The sequence below is a fragment of the Dermacentor albipictus genome, chromosome 3 (assembly GCF_038994185.2).
Source record: "Dermacentor albipictus isolate Rhodes 1998 colony chromosome 3, USDA_Dalb.pri_finalv2, whole genome shotgun sequence".
Taxonomy (NCBI): domain Eukaryota; kingdom Metazoa; phylum Arthropoda; class Arachnida; order Ixodida; family Ixodidae; genus Dermacentor; species Dermacentor albipictus.
Window position 1 is genome coordinate 113,511,691 of NC_091823.1, and position 18,399 is coordinate 113,530,089.

The 18,399-nt window shown below is 48.2% G+C and overlaps 1 protein-coding gene across 4 annotated transcripts in view; it reads left to right on the forward strand.

Moving 5' to 3' along the window:
* The window catches only part of Hmt4-20 (Histone methyltransferase 4-20), a 47,605-nt gene that overhangs the window by 16,916 nt on the left and 12,290 nt on the right, over window positions 1-18,399 (forward strand). For all 4 annotated transcript variants that reach the window (XM_065450319.1, XM_065450316.1, XM_065450318.2 and 1 more), the window contains exons 6-7: window positions 6,229-6,365; window positions 8,921-9,093. In XM_065450319.1, coding sequence (XP_065306391.1) covers window positions 6,229-6,365; window positions 8,921-9,093 — 310 coding nt within the window. The remainder of the gene's footprint in view (window positions 1-6,228; window positions 6,366-8,920; window positions 9,094-18,399) is intronic.

An 18,399-nucleotide genomic window follows, 5' to 3' on the forward strand; every position in this document is an offset into this window, starting at 1 on the left:
ATCGGTTGGAGCGGGAAAAGCTGCTACGGCAGCAGTCTTCTCAGGATCAGGCCGAACACCTGCCGCGCTTACGACGTGACCAAGGAACTTCAGTTCCTCGTAACCGAAATGGCATTTCTCTGGCTTGAGTGTAAGGTCAGCCGATCGAATGGCTTTGAGTACATTCCGAAGGCGTCGAAGGTGCTCGTCAAAAGTTTCCGAAAAGACAACGACATCGTCGAGATAGACGAGGCAGCTTTTCCATTTGAGGTCAGCGAGAACGGTATCCATCATTCGCTGAAATGTGGCTGGAGCGGAACAGAGCCCGAAAGGGAGTACTCTAAATTCGTAAAGGCCGTCCGGAGTTACGAAAGCAGTTTTCTCGCAGTCACGCTCATCTACTTCAATTTGCCAGTAGCCGCTTTTCAGATCGATAGAGGAGAAATACTTCGCGTGCCTCAGCCTGTCCAAAGAATCGTCCACACGAGGCAACGGGTACACGTCTTTCTTTGTGACGTTGTTTAGCTTCCGGTAGTCTACACAAAATCGAAGCGTGCCATCTTTCTTTTTAACAAGAACGACTGGCGATGACCAGGGACTGCATGAAGGCTGGATTACGCCGTCTTGAAGCATTTCCTTCACATGCGTTTGAATAGCATGTCGTTCGGTCGGGGAAACACGATAAGGCTGTTGCCGTATGGGGGGCACGTCGTCATAGGTGATGATACGGTGTTTTGTAATCGATGTTTGACGTACCTTCGACGACCGTGCAAAGCAAGAGTGGAACTCAAGCAACAGCTCGCGCAGGGGTTGTCTGTTCTCTTCAGGAAGCGTTGGACTAATGTCGACGTTGCGTAGAGGTGCTTCAGCAGTGCCGATTGCCTCGGAAACAAAACACTCAGTGACATCGGCGATCGGGTCGGCGTAGGCGATGACAGTACCGGGGAAAAGGTGCCGGTGTTCGTAGCTGAAGTTGGTGACAAGAACCTCACAGTGGCCATTGTGGAGATCGACAAGGCTTCTTGCTACGCAAACACCATGAGAAAGCAGGAGAGACCGATTGCTTTCTACGACTGCGTCACCGTGTATGAGCTTGTCACATGCCACTTGAACCACGACACTTGCACGCGGTGGTAACGTGACAGCGTCATCGATGACACGAAGAGATACTCGAGGGTGGATGGTGTTAGTCGTCGCTGTGGCGCTTTTTGTCGAGAAAGTGACGAGGCGTTGTCGAATGTTGATTATAGCGCCGTGCTCCCTGAGAAAGTCCATGCCGATGATTAGGTCTCGAGAACACTGAGGGAGAATGCTCAAACTGGCAACAAACGTAGAGCCGCGAATCTGTATTCGTGCCGTGCACATGCCGAGTGGTGTGACGATGTGCCCGCCAGCTGTACGAACTGGCGTTTGATTCCAAGGCGTGGTCACTTTCTTCAGAAGGGTGGCCAGTTTTTAGCTGATTATAGAATAATCCGCTCCAGTGTCCACTAAAGCAGTCAATTCACGACCATCAAGCAGTACAGGAATGTCCAAGGAAATTCTTTTTCTGGAATCAGCAGGTACTGTCGTCGTCGATGTATCGTCGGTCCGCGTACGCGTCAGTGGGGGTCCTTGAGCACGTCCAGACTGAGCGGCCTCGCCCCCAAAGGTCGCTGTGGTTAGTTCCCGTCGTGGGCTGGGCGACCGACCCTGCACCACACTTGCATACGTACGGCGAGTCGGAGAAAACCGCCTCGGCGAAGGGGAGCGTGACTGGTGTCGAGCTGATGGAGATCCGCGCTGCTGGGCAACGTATTCTTCAATTTCGGGAGGACGCTGGCCGAACCTAGGTCGCGGCGAGTTCGCTGAGAATCCGCGTAGTCCGAGCTCTCGATAGGAGCACTGTCGGTAGACATGCCCAGCTTCGCCACAGTGAAAGCAAAGGGGACGGCAATCAGGTGCCCGCCACACGTCTGATTTCCTCTGGGCCTGTCGGTGGTCCTGGTAATACAGTGGAATCTCGATGATACGATCACGGCTGATACGAATTTCTGGATGATACGAATTTTTCTGTGGTCTCGGTCGAGCCCCATTACTTTCCAATGTGCTAGAGAACGGTTGTTACGAATCAATTTACGACCCGCATCGGTTGATACGAATATTAACGAAGACACTTTGGAAATTTGAAAGTGTGCTTGGCGAAGGCCAGACGCTGCTGCCGTCTGCGCTCCAATTCATTCGCTTTGGTGTTCGGCGATATCGCCTGTCGCTGCTGCCGCTTGCGTTCTGCTTCCCTGCCTTTAGTACCCGGCGATCTAATCAGTCGCTGTTGGCGTTTCCGTTCTGCCTCCCTTGCTTTCGCATCTGGTGACATGTTCATTCGTCGCACGCGCATTCGCTCGTTGTTCTTCTGGCGTTTGATGTTGGGGGAATCCGGCGTGCCGCTTCCAGAACCGCTTGGCGCGCAATCATTGGGCCGCTTCGGAGCTACGGGTCTCACTCGACTGCAACGAGACGTCTGACGAAGGAGCGGCGGTGCAGCTGCCACCGCCGACGCCCGCGCGCTCGTTCTACCGCTACTGTGTGACGTCACAGTTGCTATGCGGAGCTGCGCCCCCGACCGGCGCGCCGGTTGCTAAGGAGGGGAGGAGGTTGCGCCGCTGCGCGGAGAAGAGGCCACAGTTGGCACCATTCCAGCACACGGACGGACGCGACCGCGAGCCCCACCGACGGCAGTGAAAGAGAACAGCGCGCAGTTATGCGATTTCTCCCTCTCTCTTTTGGTGCGGAGGCGCGGACGTGGCGCCGGACAGCGCGGAGGCCGCGACTGGGCGCGAAGAGTTTGAAGCGGTGGCACTTTTGTTGCTTTTGTGCTTTTCCTCCTTTCCCGTGTGCCATCGGACAGAGTGGCTGCTGTGCTTCTAGCCGCGTTCTTGTCTTTGACGTGGGCGATGGCGAAGGACCACCACCGGCGGCTGAAACGCTGCATGCGCTCGAAGTTCTGAGGCGTGCTATGGCCGCGGATGAAATCAGCGATGACACGTGCACGCGTTTTTATGGATTTGAACAAAGTCTGCTAATTGACCTGACAAAGAAAAAGAAGCAGAAGGTCATCGGAGACTTTTCCTTCAAGAAATAAATGCTTTTTACGTAAGTGTGCCTGAGTGAGTTCACCTCTCACTCTTTAATTTAGCTAGATTTAATTGTTTGGATGATACGAATTTCGGCTCATACGAATATTTTCCGTGACCCCGTGAGATTCGTATCATCGAGATTCCACTGTACGAGGCAGCTTGGACGGGCTCTAGCATGGCCGGGCGCGCGGCGCGAAGCGGGGAGGGAGGTGGGGCAGGTTGCCTCAAAGCTTGTGAATATGACATATGTGGGCTGTCATGTCTTAGCGGTCGAGCTTCTGTATTGAAAGTTGGTTCTTTTAGCGCATGCTGAACTTCGTCACGGAGAACGCTGGACAAGGAGCTGAGCGTCGGCTGTGAAGGTACCGACAGTTTCTGTTCGCGGATCACGGAACGAATGAGCTCTCGAAAGAAATCGACGTTACCCCCGAGAGCTCCGAAGAAGTCCGTAGGTGAGGCACTGTTCACTTGACGTTTGTATGATGGTGTCCGCTGGCGAAGAGTCTGCTCCATGGTGATGGCCTCGGAAAGAAATTCTGACACAGTCTTGGGAGGACTGCGCACGAGACCGCCGAGCAGCTGCTCTTTCACTCCGCGCATCAGGTACCGCACCTTCTTTTCTTCCGACATGCTGGGGTCGGCTCGTCGAAAGAGACGCGTCATGTCCTCGACGTACATTGCGACACTCTCGTTCGGCATTTGGATACAGGACTGGAGATCCCGCTCAGCTCGCTCTCGGTGATCAGGGCTCGCATATGTCTCAAGAATCCGCCTTTTGAATTCTGCCCATGAAGTTAAGGCATCTGCATGGTTCTCGTACCATACACGTGCGCCATCGTTAAGGCTGAAATAGACATTTTTCAGCTTGTCTGCGTCATCCCACTTGTTGAACGCGGCAACACGTTCATAGTGCAACAGCCAATCTTCAACGTCCTCATGTATGGCGCCGTGGAAGGGATTCGGCGTTCGCGGATTGAGTAGCATACAATGAATCGGCGTTGTGCCTTCCATACCGGTTGGAGTGGTCGGAGCTGCCATTTTCTCTGGGAGGAGTCCAAACTCAGGGGCTTGTCCACGGATCCTTCTGCTGGCGCGGTGTACAGGCGTAACCACTGGTACGGGGCTGGAGCTCCTGCTGCCCGGAGGGGTTTGGTGCATAGATTAGATTACCCCGCACCTCCACCCGTTTGTCACGCGCTAAGGCAAGAATAAGCAGCAGGATCAGCAGCCAGACACGAAAATGTCAGACACAAGGAGGACGGTTCACCAGCTGGCGCAAGATCCTTGACTTCGTCGTCTTCAATCACCGTTTTTGCTGGGCACGCAGCGCTGGCTCAAAACACCAGGTGGCAATATGCAATGTCTCGGTACAGATAGTTTAAATGTGTGATATTGACAATATTGATGGCGTTCGATGTACCACCAGGTATTAGTAGTTGGTTTTGGCCGAGCAGAAAGGGGAAGAACTGATGTATGTGTTGTGTACTGTAGTGTACTTGCATGTGAATGAGAATAATTTACGTATTGAAAGGTTGCCTGTTCCAAGTGGGTTCTTCCTGTGGAGTATTCTGAAGCACATTTGTGCAATATCCTCAATATTACTTTACTAAATTGACAGAAATGATGCATGGTTATCAGTCTGAGTGTTCCGGCAGAGATAAAAATGTTGAGATGAAAATTTTCAATAAATTAACATCACACCTTATTTTATACGATAATTTGCAGTCGTCAGCTGCTGTTATCGCTTTGCGAATACTTGAGCTACCAGGTCACTTACTAGCCTGTTAAAGCATGCAGACAAGTTTTGCTTGGCCTCGTGAAATTAGAGAATTTCTGCGATTGTTCAACCTTGCTTCTACAGTATGAAGACATTTGCTGAACAACTTCCATGGAGATTGCTGCAGCTTTTTTTTCACCACGTGTTATAGCGCTGCTGATTCATGGTGTTGCTTGCCACAAGACTGCAGACATGTGCTTCCAAGCACTGTTAGAAAATTGGCTTCTTTGATGTATAAGAGTTGGGGTCGGGCATGTCAAAAGGGGTAGCTGGCCCATGCCGTCGTCGGACTCATCCATGCTAAGGATGTTGAAGGGAGGAACTTGTTCTCATCGAGAACGAGGAGTACTGGGTTTATTTACAATATCCACATGAAGAGTGGAGAACGTAACGTCTCATCAGTCTAGCATGACTGAAGTGAAGCACACCAAGGAGCCGAACACATCTGCTTAAACCCCCTCTGTCCTCCCTAGATCCCTAGTCCAGGGAAACTGCCGTCCAACCTCCGTCCAGTCGAAGCTTCCAAAATTGTTGAAGGACCCGCATTGAGGGCGAGGGTTCACACAATCACTCTCCCACCTCTGTTCACTGAACACACAGAAAGGAGGGGGGCTTTGTAGACAGGGATTGTCACGCTTGACTCAAACTGTCGTGTCTTGTTTCCTGGGATGACCCCGCCGTTAGCTGGGCCATTTGTCAAACCACAGTGGCGGTTACTGGAGTCCATGAGGGAATGTCATAGAACACCCTTTTCCAGGAGTTTTCTTTCTCCTCTTGGTCCGTGAAGGCGACAGTGAACCAGCTAACAATACTCGGTCTGCCAAATGTGTCTCACCTTGCGAGCGCCGGTAGTCTGTCCGCGGGGACGCATTGTCAGCTTCATGAAGTGATTCGTTGCAGTGGGCTAGGAGAGGCTAGACGGTCACTACCCCCACCGGCCGATTGTAAGTGATGTAAAATGGCTGTGTTTTAGTGTATATCTGATGAGGCAAACCATAAGGCTGCTCCATGTTCACCTTTATGGAAGTAATCTGAATTGCCCTTCTCTGCATCTGCTGCGATATTTTATTTTTCCTAAATTAAAATCTTGCGTAATTGTTTGGCTTGGCTCCAGCTTGAAATGAGAAATGGGCAAAGCATCTGGCTGCCATGGGTTCATTGGCTCATGTGGTGCGAGCATGCCATAGTTCTCACTGTACCTAATGCCATATTCACTGCAGGGGCTAAGTGTAATGTCATATCTTGATGAGCGCTTACATTTCTATGCTACTGTGCTCATCATTGTAGAAACGCAGTTACTTCTTTGTGGTGTACACTGTCGTCAGATTTTTACATTGGTATTTTGCTTCCACGCAGTTTGTGTCGACGGGCCGAGACACTGCCTGTGTGAAGGTGTTAAGGGACATTGAAGAAGGCGAAGAGATCACATGCTTCTATGGCGAGGATTTCTTTGGAGATGGCAACAGTTACTGCGAGTGTGAAACATGTGAAAGGTAAGCGAATGTGATTGTTCATAGTACTCATAGTTGTGTTCTCAACAAAATGAGGTTCTTAAAAAAGTTTGTTACCATTTTTGTGAAAACCTCCAGGTATATCTTGTTGTGCCTTGTACAAACTAATATTGTCTGTGTCCTACTGTGAAAGGGCTTGCACTCAGCCAATGTTTAATGATATGTTTGGTCAGCACCATACGACACAGCAGCAGAAACGAATAGGCAATTCTGTGTATTTGCAGACATACTAAAGGGCGTTGCGACCATTGTGTGCCAGGTTGTTTGATCAAGCGGGCCGCACTTCCTGCCTGCTTATCAGCTTACAGCACTGTCAAGCTGCCTGGCTGAGTTGGGCAGTTGTGGGAAGTGATTACAAATGAAATGGGGCAACGAAGGTGAACCACAACATACCGTAAAAACCGGACTATAGGTCGGACCGGAATATAGGTCGATCTCCCAACTAACGAATTCTCAAAATGAAAAAAAATCTTTTTCAATGGCAAAAGTACCGAAAGACATGACACCCTTACCTTGAAACAAATGCAACTCAGGGGGTTGCACAATGGTGACAGTATTTATTTAAATGCTGCTCGCAAGTGCACCTGGGCCAAGTTTTTAGCGGTATCGCGCGACCATCGACACGCGTGCTTGTCAACACCTTATTAACGGCGCTGATACGCGCATGTGTACACATGCCCTTACTTTCGCTATTTCGCCGCTCCGTGCCGTGACGATAAGGTGCTGACAAACACGCGGGTCGATGGTCGCGCGATACTGTTAAAAATTCGTCGGGTGTACAGTACACAGAAGGGCACGAAGTGAGCAAGCTCTACTCCGAATCAGAGCAATGCCTTTGATCAGAGTCGGATGACGAGTGCTTCTCGCTGCCCAGTCCATAGGCGCGTGCGATCTCTACCGCTTTCAAACGGATGCATTCGGCAGTCACAGGCAGCGATCTTACACGCAGCTCGTGGACGGACTCCGCAACCTTGCCTTCCAGTTCTGCAGTCCGCTGCGATCCCGCACGAAATGACATTTTCTTTTGGTTGCTGCAAGTTGTAATACGTTGCTTTTGCCTCCGCCACTACCGAATGCTCTTTTCGGATACTTCAAGTTCGCGCTGTGCCGCCAGGTTGCCGTGGGCTTCCGCGTACTCAATCGCCTTTTTATTGAAGGCGACGGTGAATTGACTTCGGCTTCCGCTCCCGCTTCATTTGAAACAAAATGAAAGTGCAGCCTTTAATTAATATAACTTTGCGACAATGGAAACGCAAAATGCTGGTGCCACAGCGTCGCCATGCCGCCATAGACGCTGCGCTGCTGCTGATGGCGATGGCGAAGGCGGCTGTTTACTTTATCCGCCCATTGTTGCAAGACTTCCGTAGTTTTTTCACCAATGTCCGGTATATAAGTCGAGGGTCGACTTTCCACGATGGTTTTTTGAAAAAATGTTCGACCTATATTCCGGTTTTTACGGTAGTGTGTTTCATTTGCAAGCACAATCTATGCCAGTCGTCATATAGCATGCAACCACAATACTTAATGCTTCATGTGCACACGCATGAATGCATGCATTCTCGCCTATTTTGCCATTGTGCTCTGTCAGGACGACCTCAGTAGCTGGCAGGTGAATGTTCAGTTGACATTGCTGAAAAAAAGTCACCCAGGTGCATCACTTTCCTAGTACTTGTTGAATTTAAGTGTAGAGATTAAATTGGCTATTGATCTTGACAGTTCAAAAAGATCATCCTACATTGGTGCATATAAGTTGGTAGACTAACTGTCCAACTTGGTACTGACCAGTGCAAGAATCATGGACAAAGAAAAGAATTTGGCTTCTCGACTTCATTTTGAATCTTTTATCATCCAGATAACTGAGCTCACACTCAATCGCAATGACGGCAACTTTCCGCATGTGTATGCATGGTATTTACATCACATCTTGAAACATACATAACCAGATTTTCTTCTCGTCCATCCTCATTGTTAAAACAAGGCTCTTGTGTGCGAGCTGACACGTCTTTTTATTTCTAATTTTTATTTGGCATCCAAGTTTCTACAAACAATGTTTCCTCCTGACTGGACAGGTTTGTCAAACTCTTGATTTCAAAGCATACCTATGATCACATGGTTGAATGTCTCATGGCTGAGGAGGAAGCAACTTCCTCTTGTGCCCGAGCTGTCCACACTGCCATGACATGTTAGCAGCAGAGTGCTTGTGCAGTTTCTCATCATAGCTTCGTAACTATGACACCAGGTCTTCACTGAGCATGTAAGTCATGCAGGAAAGCCAAATCGAAGAAGATGCAATACTCATGCGAGGACGACAACTGTCAGGGAATACAGGAGAGTGTAGCTTTCCCACCACTCTCTATTGTGAAGGTTGTGTGCATGTTATGTGGAAACGGGATTCTGGAGGGTAGCATCTGTGTATGCTTTTCACTGGAGGAATATAGGTATGCTGAGGGGGGGCTATTTCATGTGAAGCTGCCCAACCATGTTTTAGTTGTGGCAGTCCTGACTTGCGGTGATCCCATGGTGCATCCTTTGCGTAGGCGAGGAACTGGAGCGTTTACCAGCAAGAAGGGCCGGCAACCAAGCCTGATGGAAACCCGATTGGCATACAGTTTCCGAGAGACAGACAATCGCCTCAACCGCTGGAAGCAGCAGGTCAAGTCACCCCAGCACAAGCCACAGCTGCAGCCACAGCAGGCACACCACCAGCCAGGTAGCCTTTATGCGCAGTCGCATCGCATGATCTAGCTGATTTGCTGCGTCAGAGAAACCTGTGGCATGGTAGCATTGTCCACGAAATTTCTGTTCACAGTAAATTAATTCAGTGCATATTATAGCAGCCCTAAATGTATTCATGAAGTGTAGCAGGCAGTGAGGTTGCAAAGAGGAGTATCCACATGCAGAAAAGTCGCTAAACTGCAGCAATGCTATGTACTACAAATAAACCTCAATATAACAAATTTCAATATAGTCAAACCTCGATATAACGAAGTCCTATTTGCAGCCGAAAATTTCGTTATATCGCGAGTTTCGTTAAGTCGAGGTTTGCATGTTTCAGCAGTCCAAACAAAGCTGCAGGTTCTTGGAACACTCCCGGTGTATGGCACCTTGTAGATAGCAAAATTACAAAGATGACCAATAAACCCCGGAACTGATAACACAACCAAGAGCGTGATGCCCGATAGCCAGCGGGTACGAACGCATTTTTCTCCATTACACGTACGGTGGAGAGCAGGTCTGCAGCAAGCGCCGCGCCTAGTGCTCATAGCTGCCACCAGATGTGGCCATCAGTGCCATCATCATAATGATTTGTCATCACTTCATCACGCCGGATCGGACACCGAATCAGACCGTGTGTCTCCCGCTTTAGAGCGCTTAATGCTCGCAGCCATCGGATGATACCGTGCTCAGTAAAGCAATGACGACGTTGATTCATGAACGCTGGAATATTTTATTTAACTTCCCGCAGAGCAATTCTAAGCAACTCGGGTGGAAGCGAAGAACTCCGTCAGCTTCATTTGCCGCTTTTTAATATGCATCGGGGTTATAAGGCGCTCGTAGGTTGACAGGGCTGCTAAGGCTTGCTCTTGCGAGTGCGCACCGGCATACATGCGTAAGAGGTCCAGCGCATCCATGATTTGCTTCGGTGTACTTATGCTGCTTGCCGCCTGGAGTTCTTCGTCCGAGTCGTCGTCCTGCATTTCTGCATCTGTGACGCTCTGGATTATTGCGTCAACGTCCAGCTCTTCAGTTGCCACAGCGGAAGCGTCACTGAAGACAAAGTCCTCGAGTGTCACGTCGCTTGGAGCATCTCCCTGATCGCAGAGCAGCTGCCACGAGTCAACGACATCTGTTGTGTACGCCATACTTTCGTCACCGTCATTTGCTCCGCACTCCGCTTCTTCATTCAAATAAACGCTCTCCTTCAATCCCGCCTTCCTGAAGCACTTGGCTACGATCTCCCTATTTGTTGCCTCCCACGACTGCGAAAGCATCTCCAAGGCCATGAACACGTCGATTTTCGTCTCTCTGCGGAGCTCGATGTTCAGCAGAAGCCTTTTGATTACCCGCTTGCGGTATGTGCACTTGACGCTGTTTATTATTCCCTGGTCGAGTGGTTGTATCAGGGAGGTGCAGTTGGCAGGGAAATATTCAAGCTCAATGTTGGTGTTGGAAAGCGCACAATCTTGAACATGATGCGCTGAGCAATTGTCCAGAAGGAGGCAAATGTTTCGACCCCTTTTGCGCATTTCAGCATCCAGATCCTTCAGCCAGTTGCTGAACAAATCCCTTGTCATCCACACCTTTGTGTTGGCGGCGTACTTGACTGTCATGCTTCTTTTTCCGCTGAAGCAACGCGGCTTCTCGCTTGTGCCAATTACGAATGGCACATGCTTATCGCTGCCGTCCATGTTCACGCACAACAGAACAGTGAGACGCTGTTTACTGTGTTTTCCACCATGGCACTTTTCATTTCTCAAAGCCAACGTCTTCCTTGGCAACAGCCGGTAGAAAATGCGGTCTTGTCTGCATTATATATGTCGGAGACATTGTAACGTGATAGAATGTCGAGAACATGATCATGCAACCAGTCCGCTGCTCCAAATTGAGTTCGCCTCGGCTGATTCTCCGCTGGCCACCTTCCCAACAATACTATGCCATTCCTTGAATCGTTGCAGCCACCCGCTGCTGGCTTTGAAGTCGCTGTGCCCAAGAATACAAGGAAAGTTAAGAGCCTTTTGTTGAAGAATGGCCCCGCTCAACGGCATGTTTTTTGCGCGCATATCGAGGAACCATGAGAAAAGAGCTTTTTCTATGTCGACGTAAGCTGCTTCCTTTACCTTCGTTCTTTGTTGGCCTGTACCACCAGCACTGATGGCACTCATGATACTGTCCTTCAGTTTCAAAATTGTTGAAAGCGAGCTCGATGAAATTCCATACCTTTCAGCAACAGCCGCCTTCTTTTCACCGCTCATCACTTCAGTAATAATTTTGGCCTTCACATCAAGGCTAAAACTTTTCTCTTGCGAGGTGCACCACTCATTGTGAATAGGACGACGACGTAGGCCCAACGAGATCAAATAACCAACTGAGAAAACGTGCCCAACGACCGCTGTTCGTAAGCTTACTTCTGGGTGGCACTTTCCCATTCCAACAACTCGGTGACGTCATAGCGTAACGCATTTCGGAACTTAAGAGGCACTCCGGCTGGCACTACAGGAGCGCATCCGCTGCGGGTTTCATACGTACACGATAGATGGCGCAGCGGCATGTTCTGCTCCTCGTATTGAAGCGTGCCGGGAAAACTTGAGCATTAAAGGGTGCATGCAAATCGCTGTATGCCCGGCTAAAGTTTTCGTCTGCCTGTCAAGGAGGCTTCTGGTACGTGCGTGCGATGCTCGAGGACTTCGTTAAATCGGAAGTACAGTATAAAGTGACCTCATTAAATCGCGGAAAAAAATACATGGTTTTCAATGGGGCAAAGATTGGGACAAATAAAAAGTGCGTTATTTCGAGAATTTCGTTAAATTCAGGTTTGTTATATCGAGGTTCGAGTATATAACAAAGTTATTGATGTAATGAAGTATTTAACTTTTTATAACTTCTTCTCCATAGAACACCATGTATTAGAACCTTAATATAGCGGAGCGTGCTTATGCACAGTTCCAATATAACGAAATTCCACTGTTGCTACAAAGATATGCGGAGACAATAAATGAAAACTTCTGCAAACGCAGATGGTCAAATGGTTGAATTACGAGAGGCTGCTTGCAAACGCACCTCTCAAATTGCGCATGACCCAGAGCGATCACCGAAGCAGAGCGGTGTTGTGTTCTGTATAAAGTCCAAGTGTGATAAGATCATATCGCCATTCGCGCAATGTATGCTTTGGGTGTGAGTGAAAATGTGAGATTGGGAAACGAAAAATATGGTGGTTTGATCAGTGGCATCTTCCAATGCATCTCGCGCAAGCAAGGGGAAAGGGCGGTAGCTCACAAAAATGTGATCAAGCGCGCAAGAGTGGGAGGAGGGGGGGCTGGTTAGTGTGTGTCTCCTTTTCTAGCGCTTACGCAGCCCACACGTCCTGTTTTAGAGGTCATCAGCTGCATACATGTGTAAACAGTGGCCGTGCTGAGATGGCATGGCATCATGTACGCTGTCTTCCCACATTTGTCATGGTGGCGTAGTGGCTTTGGCGTCGTGCTGCTAAGCTCGAGGGCGTTGGATCGAATCCCAGCTGCGGCAACTGCATTCAGGGTGTCTACCAACCGGGAAAACAGAGAAAACTAAGAATTATCAGGGATTTCGAATAGTCTGGAAATACTCAGGGAAAACTTGGGGAATTCGTGCTTATATCAAAGAAAATTAGCTGTAATTTTATTGAAAGAGAATGAAAGTTGCGCTAATGCTGGCTCGAGTAACAGAGGAATCGTAATGAATCGTCTTTGACACAGTGTAGTTGGCTGGAGGAGTTGCCAGTGTACAGTCAATGCCTGATTTTTCAGACACCTGATTTTTGGGACATGCCCGATAATTCGGACGGCTTCGTGGTACCACCACGTCATACCACCATGTCCCATAGAGTCAATGTATACGAATGTGTGAAATTTCGGAGGCAAGACCCCTTCACCATCCTATTTTCCGGAGTTTTTGCTGTGACCGCAGGTCGGAAATGGCATTAATCATAACCACTACCTCCTCCATTTTGATTATCTCGCCGCCTCGAACCAGCACCCTCGCACGCAGATCCGCTGGCAGCCGTAGCCACCACCACTGCAACGCTAGGCTGAGCTGCTTTCACATTCGCTATTAAAGGGAAGCTGAAGAGTCTGTAGAATTTAATAAGACACTCATATACGGATGCGGGAACCTTGTAAACCATGCAGGTAAAATTTTGGGGGGAATTTTTCACTTAGGAGCGATGCAGTCACCGGTTAAAATTGTGCTGTCACTCCGCCCCCCGTCGAGCGCAGCGTACTGCTGCTGGCGCTGACATTGCGAGCGGAGACCGGAAACCGCGGCGTAGTGACGTCTGCACTGGTGTTCCATTCCTTCGCAGTCTCCACGACCATGCCTGACCACGGTTGTTTCTGTGTGCGTGCTGTCATAATCTGCTTCGCTCTACCCTGTATTGCTTTGTGTGCATGTAGAGCGGTAGTTGACATGCGCAGCATCAGTTGAAGTGGTGGGCCGATCATGCCGGTGTTCTGTGCAGCCTATGGTTGCATGAACACCAGTGGCCTCGACGATGTTCCGATGTTCCATTACTTCCCGCAAGACAAGAAGCTTTAAGCTAAGTGGGACCCGGCTGCTGTGAATCGAAAGAATTTCAAGCACTCAAGAACAACAGTGCTGTGCTCTAACCACTTCCATGACAACGATTACTACCAGAGTTTCTCAATAATGCATGAATGATTGAGAGTATGACTTGCTGCTAGCAGGCTTTCTAAACGCACTGCGAAAAGGTCGGCCCAACAAACACACAAATACAGGGCATGTGCGGGCAGACACATGGTAACTGGTCTTGGAAGACCTTATGAATACACAAACTCGTCCAAACCTGCATTTTGATTTACTGATAGCTCCTTCGTGTTAGCACGCTAAACGGAAGGTGCATGTTTATCTCCCGCCCTTGATTCAGGTTGCGTCGCAAACCGCTGTTAATTCTCTATGCACACGTGTGTTGTGAAACAGCCTACATGCAGCTACCATAACGCAGTGCAAGTGTAAAGTTTGCATGTGTTTGAAAGCTGGCACACGCCAGGACGCTGCGCCCCCCATCTCTCGCACACAGAGAGAAACCGGCCGTCTCATGTAGCTGATGGAATTCGCCGCCTTTATGGCTCCGGTTATGAGCAGCGTGCAGATGGCGCGCTGATGAAGGTCACTACATGTGCTACAAGAGCCGGAAAACTTATCCTGCATGTAAACCGTCCGTGTAGATTGCTGACAGCTTTGGGGCAGCGCACAAATGCCGACGATCGCATCCCCGCTTACGTTCGACGAGGAGGCATTCAGGAACATAACAGTACATTTGTTTGCCCGGAAGCGAACTCGCTGGATCACTGAATGTAGCGTTGCAAAAAACATACTCACCAAAGAACATTTCTAACACGAGGAGATGCTAACACTTCGCTTTCATTCTCGTCAAAAGCACTGCTTGCTATCAGCATCTTTTGCTTTTTGGAGAGGCCGGCTTCTCGCAATTGGCTCGTACATGTAGGGAGCAAGGCCGAACTCGTCAGATAAACACAAGCTCTCGAAATTTACCATAACCATCTCGCCAAAACAACAGCACCAAACCACCTTGCACCATGCTTCATGTGTAGCAGCAGCGGTCGGTTCGAACAAACACCGTTGTTGACGTCGCGAGGCGCCCTACCAATCACAGACGGAAACGAGGCACACGAGCTGCCAAAGTCTACTGCTGCAGTTTTTGTCGAAATAAAATTTGTTTGCGCTTTCTTTCGTTCAATTTCTATGCGATATACGAATTCGGAGAGTCGAAAACCATTACGTACAGCTCCTCACTCATTTTTTCTGGAAAGCCCTTCAGCTTCCTTTTAAGCTTCTTGCCATTCGGTGCCGTGTTTTTCATTGCAAAAATCTGTCACTCTCAGCAATGGCACTGACTCCACCTTTGTAATCCTCGCGATTGGCTTTAAAGCTCGGAAAGTACGACGCGTTGCATAATGCCGGTTCACGAAAGTCAGCTTCGCCTCAATACAGCAATGTTACGCGGTGAAGCGTACGCGAAGTATTGCTGTGAAGCTTAACGAGCGTAGAAAGGGGCGATTGTCACGGGACACAGTATGTATTCCTTAATTATACACGTGTACACCCACCGTCTCCTGTAACCTTTGGACGTGCCTGTGGCGATTTGAGCCCTTAAGGGCAGTAAAAGACATGCATTCATTTTTTCGGACTGCCCAATTTTTTGGACGTTGACTGTACAACTGACCAAGAGGATGCTTCAAATGGTCCATGGGGCAAATGCATGCTGGGAGGAGGACAACAACAGAAAGGACTGCCACACTGAGGAATGAATGGGAGAGGAAGTCTGCTGCCGCTTCTTTGAAGGAACTTGAGCTCAAAAAACAAAGTGTTGGCTGACGTTGAGATGCAGGTGTCCCCCTCATCCAAACCAAAATAAACTCTTTAAAGCAGTGAAACGCAACACTGAGGCATTGTGCACAGGCTGAGAGTATGTCAGGACAGTTGAGGTTGACTTTCCAGCTGCCGAGAGAGAATCGCACTTGTGACAAAGTTTGGTGCTCATACCAGTGAGCTTGCTATCGGTTAATAGAAATGGCTCATATTCGAAAATATTTGCTTCTGTATGCATCTCTTTTTATTCTTATTTGAAAATGTTCGACTCGATAAGCAATAGGCCTTACAATAGTTTTCTTATTTGCAATGGGCTTTACCACTTTTTTAAAAATATTTTATTTGCTCTGCATTTTACTAATGCCTTCCTTCTGTTTTTCATTTTTGAATAAGATAAACACTAATCTTCACTATCAAAACTGAATTAAGTCGTTTTTTTATTTTTAACATGCTTACTAGAGAGTGACAGCATCGGGCAACATGGTGTCAGCCCGTCTTGGCTTAAAACAGAGTTCTGTGTCACTCAAGGAATCTTGCAAGGGCACTCAGGGAAAACCTGGAAAACTTGCGGAGTCTGGAAATGTCAGCTTGGTAGACACGATATGCATTTCGATGGAGGCAGAATGCAAAAATGCCCATGTACCATGGATTTGGGTGCACATTAAAGGACCTCAGGTGGTCACAATTAATCCGTGATCTCCTACTACAGGTTACATAATTATCATATGTTGGTATTGGCACATAAAACTTTAAAATTTTGTTTTGTCTCTCCGTACATTTTGTTCTAGAGGTTGCATAATCTCAAGTATTGGAGACGTGTTGAAGCAAGGAGCAGGCGAAGCATTCACTCGCCGCTGCCAGCGCTTTTCATGATAGCGTCGTCTCACCGCAGGCGTCACCAGCAGCCGCGAGGCAGAGTGGGTGCGAAAGCGTGGCTGGCTTCGCATTGTACTGCCAACGTGAAGATGTTCTTGACATGGCATGAAACCGTATCTTTTGTCGCCGTCTCTCAAATACAACAATATAAATTTTTTAAATACATATTCGCTTTTACCGATTGCCCGATAAATCGCAAAATTTTGCGTCCCTTCCATGTAAGAAAAATCCATCGGTGACTTCACTTATTTGCATAAAGCTCAATTTGAATGTAACGAAATTTTGATTTAACGAAGCAAGTCGGCAATTTTACCAACTTCGTTATACCAAGGTTTAACTATACTAAGTCGAAGTCTCTTTCATTGTTCTTTTGGTTTGTGCCCCTTCTGCTCTGGTTGCCTGCTACAGTAATGCAGTTGAATAACTGGTACCCGCCTGTTTACATCTTTAGTTATCATTGAAGATTGTCACTCAGTAATGGAGCCACTTTGTGGTGGCTGCAATATTGAATAGTACCAGAGCTGGCTTACCATATTGACTTGATTCTAAATAGAGCACCCTCAATTGTAACGCGCACCCATTTTTCGTAACCTGAAAAAGAAAAGTCCTTTACAGTGCCGCACACCTCATTCTTTCATACAGAAATACAACTTTCTTTAATCGAAAAAACAGATTTACTCCTGATGCTCTAAAGTTGCAATGAAGAAAAAAGGTCACAGTTTTGCCCGAAAGGCGAAGCATCAGTTGGGATAACAAATTAGTAGACAGCTATATAATGTAAGGATAGTAGCCTTATTGACCATAAGAACTCATAAACATTTGTTTACTAATTAAATAACAAGTATGGTGTCACGTGTGCACAAGCAAACATAAACACTTCTCACTCAATGACCATAGAAACTTGCTATCAAAACGCGGGAGTGAGGAAGTGCGGTAGCAGGAGCGAGCGAATTGACCTTCGTGCTGCCTCTTGCTTCAACATGAACTAAGCGACGAGAGCACCGTGCAGTGTGCCTAGGCATGTAGACTCTGTTCCCACCACAGATCGCTTTCAAGATAGGGGCCGCGCAGCCACACCGTACTTGGCAACCACCAGAGTAGAACGGCTCTCCTTTTGTTTTTGTCTGAGTCTCGCACACAGGCTTCGAGAATTCATAACGCCCGTGATGCAGCCCCATTTCTGCTCGTCTCCACACACGTGATCACTTTCCTTTTAATTGTGGCTGGCGCGCATGACCTTAGTTGCTTTTGCGCCATTAAACCCGAATTAACTAACCTTTAATTGCGCCATCAGGATGAACTCGGGTGTGTCTTCGTAGTTGGCACTTCTATGCTGATAGAGCAAACGCAGAAAATGGGAAGACAGACAGTGGACTAACCTGAGCACACATACTACAGCACATATAGTAAGCTACGGCAGGTAGGCTCAAAGCTACAGCAGCTAGGCTCAAAGCTTGTACGAGGCAGCCATTTAGAAATGCCAATGGAAATATGGGGCCTGTTCAATTGAGAAAAGGTGTACAGCACCACAAACGAAAATGTGCAGGTGGTTCCAGTCATGGTGTGCTGGGCTGCCCTCACTCACTGCAAGGTTCAAGGGCGTCACCATGACGGTAGCTTGCCTTGCACTCCGTTCAGTTCAGCACGAGGTTGCTGGGTACACCGCTGCACCTTGGGGATGGGCGTGTAAACATGTTTGTTTTCACTTTATTTCCAAAGTCATTCCGAGGGTAAATAAGCCTGCGGTAATGCAGATTTAGGGTCATACAGTAAAACCCCATTAATTCGGATTTCATGGGACCGGAGAAAATGTCAGAATTTACCGAATGTCGAATTAACAAGGTTTCGACAATAATAACTCAAAAAATGCCTAAATCATCAACATACTTTTACTTAATGAAAAAAACTGGTTATTGTTGCTTGTTGCACGCGAGAAATTTGCACGGAAAGCACAATTTTTCTGAGTTCTTGGAGGTGGTGCAGTCCACGCAGACTGTCGGGAGAAACGACACAGATGTCCTCCAAAACTTTAAGG